The 14,391-nt window shown below is 43.9% G+C and overlaps 1 protein-coding gene across 1 annotated transcript in view; it reads right to left on the bottom strand.

Annotated features, from left to right (window-relative positions):
- Window positions 1–10,952, bottom strand: part of KIAA1549L (KIAA1549 like) — a 213,467-nt gene extending 202,515 nt beyond the window's left edge. The window contains exon 1 of the mRNA XM_034769945.1: window positions 10,427–10,952. Within this exon, the coding sequence (XP_034625836.1) occupies window positions 10,427–10,643 (217 nt within the window). The 5' untranslated portion in view covers window positions 10,644–10,952. The remainder of the gene's footprint in view (window positions 1–10,426) is intronic.
- Window positions 10,953–14,391: the final 3,439 nt, after the last annotated feature.

Genomic DNA, 14,391 nt, shown 5'->3' with positions numbered 1-14,391 from the left:
ATACCTTTCTCAATCTTGTTATATACATTGTTTGACAGAGTTTTTGAAGAAGACTTCCCAAAATGATGACAGCATTGAACAGAGGTTTTCTTTTTTTCAAGTAGGTGGCAGGCTGGCAGAATAATATCAGAATAATTATTTAATGCTGCTGGGGGGTTGTTTTGATGTAATAATTATGTATTCCAGCACCTAGGGCTTTGTATAGGCGCATTTTTATTTTTCAATAAAAATAAATGAGGGCAATTATTATTATTAATATTGCAGCAGCCCCCAAATGCCCCAGTGAGAATCATTGTACAGATATGGAGGTAAGCACTGTACAAATATGTACAAGGATGCAATCCCTGCCCCCAAAGAACTTGCCTTCTGTTTTCCAATATAGCATCCCATACTATGTATTCTCTCCACTGAGTAATGCCAAATCTCTTCTTTTTCCAACTGGTGTGTCAGAGATAACCCTATCCCACACTCTTTGTAAAACCCCACGTGTCTACCTGGTTCCCACTCTCTGTGCTGAAGAGGAAGGCTGATACAAAATTTTAAACTATTTTTCTCCAAGTACATTTTTGTTTCTAAAACAGCAATGAGTTTAGTTCTAGTAAGTAGTTAATGGGTTCGTGAACAATATTTGTACTGAGGTACTTATGCAGTGTGGCGATTCAATGATGCAGCCATTACAGCCAGAATAAGAGTTTCTGGGTCATTCAGATTTAGTTACATTTACATTTTTTTGGACATTTGAACCCTGAATAGATTCCCTGTGTGTAATGGTATTATTAGCTGAGCTGGCTCCAGCTTTGAAAACACCTCTGCTGGTACTTATTTTGTAACAAACCTGTACCTACCCTGATTTATGCAAGCCTGTATATTGATTGTCTCTCATTAGTGTTTTTAAAGTCTATTACTGATATTAATGTCATAACATAGGGAGGGATAGCTCAGTTGTTTGAACATTGGCCTGCTAAACCCAGCGTTATGAGTTCAATCCTTGAGGGGGCCACTTAGGGATCTGGAGCAAAATCAGTACTTGGTTCTGCTAGTGAAGGCAGGGGGCTGGACTTGATGACCTTTCAGGGTCCCTGCCAGCTCTATGAGATAGGTATATCTCCATATATATATATATATATATTTCAGATATAATTGGTGAAAAGACGGTTTGATTTTCAGAGGTGCGGGGCATCTATAACTCCAGCTAAAATCTGCTGTGGACTCTCAACAACTCTAAAATCAGCCTTTAAACATTTAGCGCAAGCAGAAAAACCTTTCATCCAAAATGTTTTTGATACTGGATCAAAGAAATTTAAACCTACAGTACCACAGAAGCATAATCAGACTGCAGTATGCTAAATTAAATGTAAACAGACCACTGTCTGCTAAAAACAAAAATGAAAAGGAGAGTTTTGAGGGTTCCCTCATACTGCCTCTGGAATCTCCAGTTTAAAGACCACAGTTCTTAGAACATCCTGCAATCATGGAAAGTGATAAAGCTGTGCATTGTCCCATTTTCTAACTAGCCATGACTCTTATAAAAATTCAGTCCTTTACTAGCAATGCACCCATCAGCCCCAGCAGTTCATCAGATTAAAAGAAAGGACCAGTTAAGTCTGTAATGGTTTCTTTTAAATCAGCTTCTCAGCACTTCAGTGACACACAAAATAACAATCTAGCTCCTTTTGTTCTTTTCAAAACAAAGAACTACTATTTGATAATTAATTGTTCAAGGGTAAACTTCAGTTTTTCCAGCTCTTTTCTTACCATTTTTGTGTTAGCAGCCTCTACATTTATTTTAGCAGACCCTGTTCAAAAAAGTACTTTAAAGAAACTGTGAGAAAAGTAATACATCTTATTTTTCCATTACTTTGCTAGAAACATCAACATTTTTCATTTTAATTTCATATATTTAAAAATATAAACTAATTTGTAACGAGCCTCTGACTCACTGCCTTTTAAAAAATTTGTTCTACACCATTCACAATTTACACTTCATTACAAAACAACTTCCCAAGGGTTACTCTGTGACCATCAAAGGGTTTCATTTTATGAATACAGATCCTTTGAAGCCATTTAAACTAGCTAGCTAAAGATTCTTCATTTATTTGCATACAAACAAGTATGTAATGAAAGTATAGGCTCTCTAGAAGGTGGAATAACACAGAATAATCCTGCTAGATTTTGCTAACTGACATTCAGATGGATTTTTTTTTGTTTTAGAAATTTTACTTTTCATTGTACAGGTATATGGTTTCCAGTTGTGTTGCCTGTAAATAAAGTGTCAGGCAATCTTACATCCAATTCTGAAAGAAAATGCACATGTGAGAGGAAGGTAGTGGAGATTTTCAGCAGCAAGTCTAATCAATGCATCATAACCCAGTCTCCAAACTACAAATACACCTCTACCCCGATATAACGCTGTCCTCGGGAGCCAAAAAATCTTACGGCGTTATAGGTGAAACCGCTTTATATCAAACTTGCTTTGATCCACCGGAGTGCGCAGCCCTGCCCCCCCACCCCCGGAGCGCTGCTTTACCATGTTATATCCGAATTCGTGTTATATCGGATCACGAGATGTATCAGCACACATGAACAGGCCAGACACTGGATCGCCACTGAAAATTTATAATGTGACAACGAATATACTTTTTCCACAATATTCACAAATACAGAAATAGGATACATTGTGTGACAGAAACCCTCTTGGGAGCTGCCACCTGATGTGCCAAGACTACTTCTACCCCTGCCTTCCCTGCCAGCTCCGGGCCCCAGCACCCTGTCTTGCTGAGCCAGACACTCCTGTCTACTCCAACAAAGACCCAGAGTCTGAATTCTTGCCCCCAAAGCTGCAGGTTTACCTGAAAGCAGCTAACAGAAGTGTTTCTGTCTTTAACACTCAGATGCCCAACTTCCAATGGGGTCTAAACCCAAATAAATCCATTTTACCCTGTATAAAGCTTACACAGGGTAAACTCATAAATTGTTCGCCCTCTATAACTCTGATAGAGAGATATGCACAGGTGTTTGCTCCCCCAGGTATTAATACATACTCTGAGTTAATTAATAAGTAAAAAGTGATTTTATTAAATACAGAAAGTAGGATTTAAGTGGTTCCAAGTAGTAACAGACAGGACAAAGTAAGTCACCAAGCAAAATAAAATAAAATGCGCAAATCTATGTCTAATCAAACTGCATACAGATAATCTCACCCCTCAGAGATGCTTCAGTAAGTTTTTTCCTCAGAAATGCTTCAGTAAGTTTTTTCCTCAGACTGGACACCTTCCAGGCCTGGGCACAATTCTTTCCCCTGGTACAACTCTTGTTCCAGCTCAGGTGGTAGCTAGGGGATTCCTCATGATGGCTCCTCTCCTCTCTTTGTTCTGTTCCACCCCTTTATATATCTTTTGCATAAGGCGGCAACCCTTTGTCCCTCTCTGGGTTTCCACCCCCCCCCCTCACTGGAAAAACACCAGGTTAAAGATGGATTCCAGTTCAGCTGACATGATCACATGTCACTGCAAGACTTCATTGCCCACTTGCCAGCACACACGTATACAGGAAGACTTACAGGTAAAACACACCCATCTGCAGACAATTGTCCTGGTTAATGAGAGTCATCAAGATTCCAAACCACCATTAATGGCCCACACTGTGCATAATTACAATAGGTCCTCAGAGTTATATTTCATATTTCTAGTTTCAGATACAAGAGTGGTACATTTATACAAACAGGATGATCATACTCAGTAGATTATAAGCTTTGTAATGATACCTTACAAGATACCTTTTGCATGAAGCATATTCCAGTTACATTATACTCACTCATCAGCATATTTTTATAAAATTATATAGACTGCAATGTCACACATGGGTTAAAAAGTAATGGAGAAATGCAGCACCTCTGTAAAAACATTCACTGAATAGGGTTGCCAGGCATCATTTTCAACCAGAATGCCCAGCGGCGCCAGTCAGCATTGCTGACTGGGCTGCTAAAATTTCGGTCAGCAGTGCAGCGGGGCTGGCAGACTCCCTGCTTGTCCCAGCTCTGCACGGCTCCCAGAAGCGGGCGGCACGTCCGGCTTCTAGGTGCAGGGGTGGGCACAAGGGCTCTGTGTGCTGTCCCCGCCCCAAGCACTAGCTCTGCAGCTCCCATTGGCCGGGAACTGTGGCCAATGGGAGCTGCGGGGGCAGCACCTGCAGCTGCAGGCAGCATGCAGAGCCCCCTGGACCCTCCATCTAGGAGTTGGAGGGGGGACATGCCTCCACTTCCGGGAGCCATGCATAGCCAGGGCAGGCAGGGAGCCTGCCTTAGCCCCACTGCGCCACAGACCGGGAACCACCTGAGGTAAGCACCACCTGGCCAGAGCCCGCACCCCAAAGCCCTTCCTGCACCCCAAACCGTTGCCCCAGGTTGGAACCCCCTCCCAAATGTTATATCTGATTTCTAGCACAAAGCCCAAAGAACACACCATAAGCAGACTTTCATCTTTAGTTTCTGAAATAGCTCCCCAGTTTAGGAGAAGATAGTGAAACTGACGTTCATTGGGCTAGTGCTAATGGATCTTTTAAAAGCACAATCTGTGTTCATGGATATACTTCAGATACCTACCAGCATGTTACTTACATCTCAGATTTTAAGAGCATTCAGTTCTTCAACTGTAAAAGAAGGATAATACTCCCACCTCATAAGGGTGTTGTGAGGATACAATCCATTAATGATTGTAAGATGCTCAAATACTACAGTGAAGAGGGCCCTATGAGTAGGTACAGCTGGCTCAGATACGGACTGCTGGAACGTGGGTGTAGATGAAGTAGTATTCCAACATTCAGAATCAGCAGTACCCTCTTCTAAGGGGAGATGAGAAGTGAGGGCCCCAACTCGTGGTGGCAGCACCAACTGCTCCCCTCAGGTGCATATACAGCAGTCTTTGAGCTTTAATAAAGAGAAAGGTCTATCTGCTGACTTGTCTTTTTACTCAAGTGGGTGATATTACTTCGGTAGAATCTTACTACTTCTGTCCTAGCCACCTCTATTTAACACAGACTGTTTGGTTAAGTGGAAATTAGTTTGGAGTTCTTTTGTACTACTTCCTCCTCTGAGAAAAGGCCTGCAAAAACTTCTACTCAAGTATGAAAATATTATTTACTCAACTTTTGGAAAAACTATTTATGGAAGAACCAGCTGTCTTGTCCTTGGAAAGCGCCCCTTAATAATTCCAGAGACATTCTGTAAGAGCCATTGTTCCAAGAACACAACCTCTTAACACACAGGAACCAAGAACACTAACCACTGCTTTAGACTACAGAAATTGCTCTTTCTATCTCCCATACATCGATTGCCTTAATGAATATCTGAATATGGAATTTTTCCTCTGAGCTGTTTTAGCTGAGGAGACCTAGATGTATGTCCATCCACAGCCTGTCAGAGATGCTCCTTCCTCTTGCCGGAGAGCAAGTGTCAACGAGAGCAATGTGGATTGTTACCTGTGTGTGGTCAAACTGAGGTTTAGGTGCTTATGACTGCAAGCAAAATGTGGATCAGTCCAAACATTGCAGTGTTTCCTCCCTGAGTCAGTCTAAAACAACAGCTCTCAGAAGATTGCAATGTCCCCACTCATTTCAGTGATATGTTGACTCTGAAGCCTAACAGAATTATAGAGTTTAAGGTCAGACAATAAGGTAAATGTCAGCACTTTTAACTGTTTCAATCCTCATCATTTCAGCAGAAACATCCAGCTACTGAGGGAATGGAATGAGTAGGCAGCATTCTCTGCCACCATCAGTCTGACCCCAAGCATAAGTTGATGGGGGCTTTCAAAACGCAGCACTGTGAAAAATTAAGAGAATTCATGATACTAAGTTGAACATATTACTGGAAGTCCCAAAAAAGCACTACCCCGAAGTCAGTTAGAAGTAGAGGCATTAATAATGTAAACATGGACATACTTTTAACATGTAACCCTAGTTTACAATACAATTCACTTGTCCTTCCCTACATAGGATGTGGTATCATACAATCTATTTAGATATTAACTTATTTGAGATATCTCAAATCCTCCATCCCCACACAAACACCAAGAGTAACCTAGCTTTGCACCAATTAATGTGTGTTCATTTCGGACTCGCAATCTACAAGGACCAGGTTTATGTAATACGTGTACATCAATCATGCCCTCTAACGCACCCACATAAAGAAGCACAATTCCCAGAGATGTATAGACCCCCCTGCATGCTCTCCATGGCCTACTTCCTCCATTCCGTGCAGAAGAACCACAGTGGTTCTACTGTGTTTTGGCTAAAATGAGCCAAGACTTGAGACTTTGTAAATAACATTTCATTGGTTAATTTCCAATTCTGCTATTCATTTGTCTTGTTTATTTTCCTAGGGCAAGCATTTACAAACATTTTTTTCTATTTGAATTATCAAAACCACTAAACACTGTATATCAGGAAAAGAAATTAGTAGTTTAATGCTCATGAAAAACGCTGGATTGATTCGTCTACAGAATGAAGAGAAAAAGGATAGTATGGCCAGTGACACTGCAAGCTTTATACAATACCTCATTAATGTGTGTCAGCTCTGCACTGGAGGAACCACCTTAGCATTTAGAAAGTAGCTCATTCACTATGCACGTGAAATCCTTGGCATGCTCACTGAGGCTAGCAGCAAAGGTGCCATTTTTGATGGCAGTTTTTGTGATGTGAACAGCTATCTACCAGAACTTTGACTGAGATATACTACAGATATGCCACTTTGGGCAGTGATCTCATTCGTTCTCAGAAGCTACTCAGTACTCAGACAGGAGACATGCATAGAAAACCCCAGATCTATGGAGAATAGTGCTGGCAATTCACCAGGTGACACTGTGCTTTCTGAGTCATTGAACCAAAGCTCCAGGTAGTATTAAGGGGCACTGCACTGAATGTGCAATTATTATTTATGCAATTATTATTACTTATGGTAGGGACCCATTGGGCTAATGCTCTGCAAACACATGGGAAGATATGGCCTTTCCCATGACAAGCTCACCATCTAAACTGAACAGACTGACTATCAGCAAAATGAAAAGGCAACTCTTCTTAGCAGGGCCGGCTCCAGGCACCAGCTTGCCAAGCAGGTGCTTGGGGCGGCCACTCTGGAGAGGGGCGGCACGTCCAGCTATTCCGCGGCAATTCGGCAGATGGTCCCTCACTCCCACTTGGAGCCAAGGACCTTCTGCCGAATTGCCGCCGCAGATCGCGATCGCGCTTGGGGCGGCAAAAACCCTGGAGCCGGCCCTGCTTCTTAGTTACCATTTTTTTCCATGTCCCCCATACTCACCAGCTGCAACCCCTCTATCCAAATGCTTCAGCCAATGTGCTCCACCACTGCAGACCAATGGGTCCTTCTTCCAGCCTAGATAGCTCCAGCTGCTCCTCCTTGCCACCTCACACTGCAGATTTCCTTCCCTCCAGTGGGCGCCCTGAGTTGGAAGCAGGCCTGTGGTCTCTCCTGTCCCTCTGCAGTCCTTGCAAACAGCTCCAGATGCTCTCCCACCTGGACAGAGCTTACCTACACACAAGGGAGTTTTGGATCTGCTGCTTTCTCTAAGGCTTTGTTCAACACTGGGGCCCTGTTGTGTTTGGCTCAGTACAAGCACAGAGGTAGAAAGACTGATCCTGTAAGGAGTTCCTTGCAGGGGAATTAATTCATGCCACATTTTCTACCAAGTTCAGTGAATACACATATTTCTGGTAGCTATAATCCCCCATCACCAACCTTCAGGACATAACCACTATTTAAAAATCAACTCTACTTTCACAAAACTAAAGTTCTTCTTTATGAATTGCTCAGGACCGCAGAGCAACCATAGACCACATTCTCTTTCCCCTCCATGAACAAAACACACTTCTTTGCCTTCATACACAAAAGGCCATACACAAACCATACACTAAAACAACAACAACCATGTGCAAATTTCCCCCTCTGCGGAGAAGCCTGGAGAAGGAATAACACATGACAAATAAGTTACATTGCTTACTGCACCATTGGAAGCCACTCATATAGCAGTGATGGGCCTAGTATAAGAACTGGTACAACCACTGAAGTCAATGGAGCTGAGCCAATTTACACCAGCAGATAATTTGGCTGCAAATATTTACATTAGATTCAATCTGTTATTCAAGTGCAAAGCTACATATGCATTAGCATCCAATTGGTTGAATTTTATAAACTAACAAGAAGAGAAATGTTTCAAGAACCCTCATGAGAAAAAAAAATAGTATTCTGGGGTGAAATCCTGACCCTATTGAAGGCAGTGGGAGTTTTTCCATTGATTTCAGTGAGACCAAGATTTCACACCCTATATCTAAATGGAAGGCAGAAGCTTTTATGCTGATGAAAATTCAAATTCAACAAATTATTCAAATGAGAATAAAATAAATTAATCATAAGTCCATATAAATATAAGGCTGTTGTATTTGTAACTTCACTCAAAGCGCTACACGAATGTTACTAACGACAATAGGTTTAATTATGTTCCAACTGCTTCATTTCAAAATTATGTATCATCCCTATTTACACTGGATAAAAAAATGTATTTAGCTATTACAAGCTAAAGTGTAGTTTCTTTTTTATTAATGACCCCCGATCCTGTCCTATTTCCAGTTTAGGTGATTATATTCTATGGCCTATCTAAAATTCCCCTGTAGTTTCAATTGGTCAGTATTTTTCACTTCCTGTATTATGCCGCTGTTAGGTAGTTTTGCTGTATGTTATTTAGCAAATTATCAGCTTTTTATTTCACTCTTGGCCATGTGATTCATACATAGTTTTGCAAATGCTTTGGGATTCTTCTGAATTAAATATTATACATAAAGGTAAGCTTATTATAATTTCACAAAGGTGATCAAGGAGCAATCATATTGTAAATACTTTTGTTGACTACTACCAGACTAAATAATGTAGGGACCTTAAGAAGAAAAATGCATCATATCCCATTGCCTTCCCCAAATTAAAAATTCAGTCATGAAAGATGGGATGTATTAAAGTGGATATATTTCATTTTTTAATTTAGACTTAATGTGAGAGTTAATATGAAATGTAGACTGAGTTGTCAAGTACGATGCTTATAGATGAAAAGAAAAATGTCTAGTCCCCCAATCCTGTGCCACAAAGAATAATTTATCTTATATGAATAAATCAAACTACAGTATTTATAAATTCAGAGCAAGTAATGAAGTATGAAGCATTGGTTCTTTTTAAATTCACAATTTGTAAATTAGAACCTGCGTTACATTAGAGCCATACCCTACCTCAATTGCACACAATTACTGTACATTCATTCTAAAACAATGTAGATATGGGAGCGCTATATCAAAGAAACTGAATTACGCCAACTACAGTATGCATTTTACCATTTAAACATGAAACAGCAATAAGCAATAAGAGATTTGTCAAAAAATAGGGCAGTGTATACATTTGTGTTATTTTTTAAAGTCAGGGCACTAATTTAGCCTTATATTGGTACTAGTCTATTTCTATTGTATTAGCATAGCCTTAGATTTACACTTCTTGGTGTCTAAAATGTTAGTATAATACATTTAATTACCACTCAATAAACATGCCCACTGCTCTTTCCAAACAGTAACTATTCTTGCATTGAGGTCAACCAGTAAAATTATTATTATCAAAACTAAAGACAATACAGAATGGACTTCCAAAACAGTCAAGGAAATCAGAAAAATATAACCTAGACATACTTAGAATTCTAAATTGCATTTGAGATTTGTTTTACACTCAGATCTTCAAAGAACTTGCGCCCCCCCTCAAAAAATGCCCACAAAAGAAACGATCCTGTAGTTTAACAAAAGCCTCTTGCAGTCTCTCTTTCCCTGCCAGGTACAAGAGCTAATAGAAGCAGACTGTCCCATAGGAAAAGAGGATGATATTAGTCTTGTATTGGCCAAAAAGGACCAGAGAGCTCCTTATGTTGTAGGACTTCTACAAAAAAAAGAAGAAAACCAGCTAGAATGCCTCTCTTCCATTATATTTAACCTCTGCTGGAAGGGGGAGGAAGTCTGGATTACATTTTACAAAGCATATTTTAGACTTCAGTTATCCGTTTATCTCACCCTTAGCAAACAAAGTATTATAGACATATACCAAATATAATAGACCCCTTTTCCATTGCAGTGAAGTGCGGCTAATATGCAGGTAGCTGTAACTTTTATTTACTCAAACCCGAACCGCCCTGCAAACCCATCCTCCCAATGAATGGTACTGTCTTCCGAAGGCAGGTTTCTGACACTGCAGTAGCTTGTAACAAAAATATGGGGATATGCACCCTGCAGCCATCTCCGCGTAAGAAACCAGCCCCCCGGCCCGCTGGAAAGAATGGTCCCTGCTCAGTGCACCGCTCCGGGGAGGACTCAAAGATCAAGGCGTGTTCCTTACCCTGTTCAGCCTGGACACTCTGGAAAAGGGCTAGGATCACCCCAATCAGCATGACAGCCCTGGAGATGGCCCCTTGGCTGGTAGGTGGCTGGGAGCTCCGCCGACCAGGGGATCCTAGGGCTCTGCCAGCTGCCCAAGGCAGAGAGGCGGCAAACAGGTCCCCCAGCTGCCCGGGATGCTCACACCTCTGATCGGGCCCCTCCTCACCGAGAGCCATTTGTGGGGCTCACACATCAATGCCGCTCCCTGCTTCCAGAAGCGCCCGAGAGTCCCAGGGCTCACGGAGCTCCGCTGGCCATGGCCCCCCGGCCCTGGGGGAGGGTGCAGGGGAGGGCGCCGCGCCGCCGCCGCCGCCTTACAGCCGGTGCAGGGACTGCGAGGAGCGGCTGAGGCTGGGGGACCCCATGGCGCCCGCGCCTCTCCCCGGCCGGCGCAGGGGGACGAGCTGCCGCTGGCTGCCCACGCTGGGCTCAGGGGGACGCGGCGCCGGTGCCCCTCGCTGGCTGCTCCGCTCCGGCTCGCGCTCTGGGGCTGAGCCGGGCAAGGGCGCCGCAGCGACAAAGGAATCACGTAGCAACCAGCCGCCTCCCCCCTCCCTCTCTCCCTCCCTCCACTCCAGCCCAGCTCCTGAGCGCCGGGAGCTGAGCAGCGGAGGCGGCGCTACCGGGGCGAGGGGGACCCCTTCTGGGCTCCTCAGCCACCGAGAACCCCGCCTCGGGGGTGTCTCCTGCCCAGCCCCTTACCCAGCCTTGCTGTACAGCGCGGAGCACAGGGCTCCGGCCCTGGCAAGGATTAGTCAGACACAGCTCGCTCTGGCCCTAACGCCCAGGACCAGCTCCCTCAGAACAGGTCCCCCTTTCTCTGTGCGGCCTCGGAGCCCTTGCCCAATGGAGGTGGGGGGGCACAGCACCCTGTGGTGAATCAGACAAGTGCCTCCCCATAGCCTCTCCTCCACCCTACTGGCACTGTTGTGCTGCGACTACCCCCTCCCTCCTCAGTGGTTTTTTAGTATTGCCCTACAGCCAGCAGTACCACTTCAACCTTTCTCTTCAATGAGTGACCATTTTCAATTAAAACAGCACAAAGAAATGAGTCAGAGATTGCTAGTCTATTTGCAACCGTACCCTGCCCTATAACTTAAGGGAGACATAAGGAAGAGGGTACAGCTGACTGTCTCAGCAAAGCCCTCAGCCTGTTAAAGCCCAAATGTGAGAGTCTAACCTTTAATACAACAAAAAATATACAAGAACCGGAAAATGATGTGGTTACAAGCACAGGGCCAGCAGAATGAATGGGGCACCTACCCCAACTTCTTTTTATCCTATTGACATCCCACTCATTGCAGTTTCAATACATATGCCTGGTCTTTCTCATAACCTTTATTATTATATGTAGGCACCAGGATGCAGGTTTCTTTTATTTTTTAACATATGAATTAAGCTATATTAATTCAAATGCCATTCCTTTGGCAGTGATATAAAGTTGGTAGGAATCTAAAGTTACTACAATTGGATGGGGGTTCATTGGCCTCTGTGGAACTAATTTGATGGCTTCAATCTAATGGTCACGTGTCTAAAGCACAAATACCACCACCAATATCAGTCTTTGAACAAGTAATGAAAAGGGATAGACACTGATCTGTAAATTCACCTCTTAAAGGGTCTCTCTCCAAGTCACTGATGTCATTAAATGGAATAATGGTGTTCTACTGCTGTTCTGTAGACAGAGGGCTTCAGAAATGCTGGCTCTTATTAAAAGCAATATGAGTTTTGCCATTCACTTCAATAGGGCCAGGATTTCACTCAATCTTTCACCAGAACAAAATTCACATACAAGTATAAAATACCTGTGAGGGACTAGAAGTCAGCCAGGGACTGTAATCACCTAAGGAGCCTTGTACTTCAGACTGCAAAATCTGATATGATCTCCGTCCAGGCCAGGAAAAACAGGGTGTGCTGAAAAGTCAGGACTCAAAACCTGAAGGTGAGAGAGCACCTCAAATCACTATGACACACACCAACATAGCTGAAGCAAGAGGAAGAAGCATAAAAATAAGAGAAGTGTAAGGAAGCAAACATATATAGCAGGGCCGACTTACAGCGCAGCATGGCAGACACATTCACCCCCTCCCCTCAGCACTGCTGTAAACAAAGGGCTGGTCTACACTGGGGGGGGGGGAAGAAATCGATCCACAATACGCAACTTCAGCTACGCGAATAGTGTAGCTGAAGTCGAAGTATCTTGGATCGAATTACCTGGTGTCCACACAGCGCGGGATCGACGGCCGCGACTCCCCCGTCGACTGCGCTACCGCCGCTCGCTCTGGTGGAGTTCCGGAGTCGACGGTGAGCATGTCCGGGGATTGATATATCGCCTCTTAACGAGACGCGATATATCGATCCCAGATAAATCGATTGCTACCCGCTGATATGGACAACTCCTGGTTCTACAGCCCTTTGCCCTGTAAGGCTAGGGAATTCCTTTCTCCCCACCCCCAATCACAAGCCCCTTTCCCTCAGCCACCTGCCAAGCCTCCTCCCCCAGAGCATTTTCTCCCCACTCAGTGGCACACCAGTCTAAAGTTGGAAATGGAAAAGCCTAGGTTCTTAGGGTTCAAGCTTTCTCTTTATCGCATGACCAAAACAAAAAAAAAAAAAACCCTAATAAATGTTTTTCTTGAAATCAGTAAAATAATATATTCCTGGACAGAAGTGACTCCAGACAACAGTGGGGTGCAGAAATTCCAGAACCATCTCCTTGCAGCCTAACTAAACAGAACCACTCATTATTCCTCCTCTACTTAGTTCCACTTCACCCCAGGACTGAGCCTGGAGCATCCCCCAAGCACTAGAGCAGCGCTACTCAGACTGAGGCTCAGGTACCACAAGTGGCTCTTTAATGTGTCTCCTGCAGCTCTTTGCAGCAAATATTAAACACTGTGATTTAATTATTAACCAGTCTAAGTTATTAAACAGTCAGGATGCTTTTACTATGTTATTAACCAAATGTAGTTGATAAAATAATAATACTTGGTCAGTCATTTTGCTGTGAGAATTATATGTATACAGTAAATGAAACTATGAATTCACACTACTGTGGCTCTTTTGGGTAATGCTGATTGCTAATTTGGCCCCTGAACTATACTGAGGTTTGAGTATCAGTGCACTGGAGTCTCAGACCAAAAGCCTGCAGTTATGAAAGCATGCTCCCTGGCCATTGGGAGGAAGCACAGATGTTCCTGTTCCAACCCTGAAGGGGGCCCTCTGGTCAGGGGTGCAAGATAATCCTGCCTTTTGTCCCTGGACCCACAACATGTAGCGGGAAGGAGGGCCCAAGAGACCCAGCAGATGGGGACATGGCAGAGCACCTCACTGGGAGGGTATGGGGAGAGCGAGAGCAGCAACACTAGTACAATATGTGAGATGAGACCCTCAGCAGAGACAGGGGAATTTTCTGCACTCAGTCCAGGTTGTACTATTTGTAGTACTGGGGGCAGGCGAGTCTAGGCCTGCCCATAACTAAAAGCCTGCCCCCTCAGCTAAGGGGGAGGAACAACTAAGCCCAGGCTACAATTGAATGTTTGGGACAACAAATGAAAAAACAACAGTAGGAGGGAGGTCAAAGGGTGAAAATCAGGGACCCGAGGATGACACCAAGCAGAGAACCCCCGACAGTGCCCACTGCTCTTCAAACACATGGAGGGAGTCAGTGGAAACTGCCCAGAGGAACTCTGCCCAGAGGTGTGATTGGATTAGTGACCAGAATTAGGCCCCACAGTCACAGAGCATGCCACAGCAAGAGGAAGCATCAAGCCTGCCCCAAGGAGTAGTGGACCCAGTACAGGGCGCCCTGGTAGGGAACCAGGAAGGACCCCTCCAAGCTCCCCTGGCCATGCACCACTGCCACCAGCTGAATGGTGGAACAAGAGGACGTGACGGAGGGTGGAGTCACTAAAGCCCTGTCGG

Source organism: Trachemys scripta, chromosome 4, assembly GCF_013100865.1.
Source record: "Trachemys scripta elegans isolate TJP31775 chromosome 4, CAS_Tse_1.0, whole genome shotgun sequence".
In the NCBI taxonomy this organism is placed as follows: Eukaryota; Metazoa; Chordata; order Testudines; family Emydidae; genus Trachemys; species Trachemys scripta.
The sequence above is the reverse complement of the archived record's forward strand: the minus strand, read 5'-3'. Positions and strand labels throughout refer to the sequence as shown.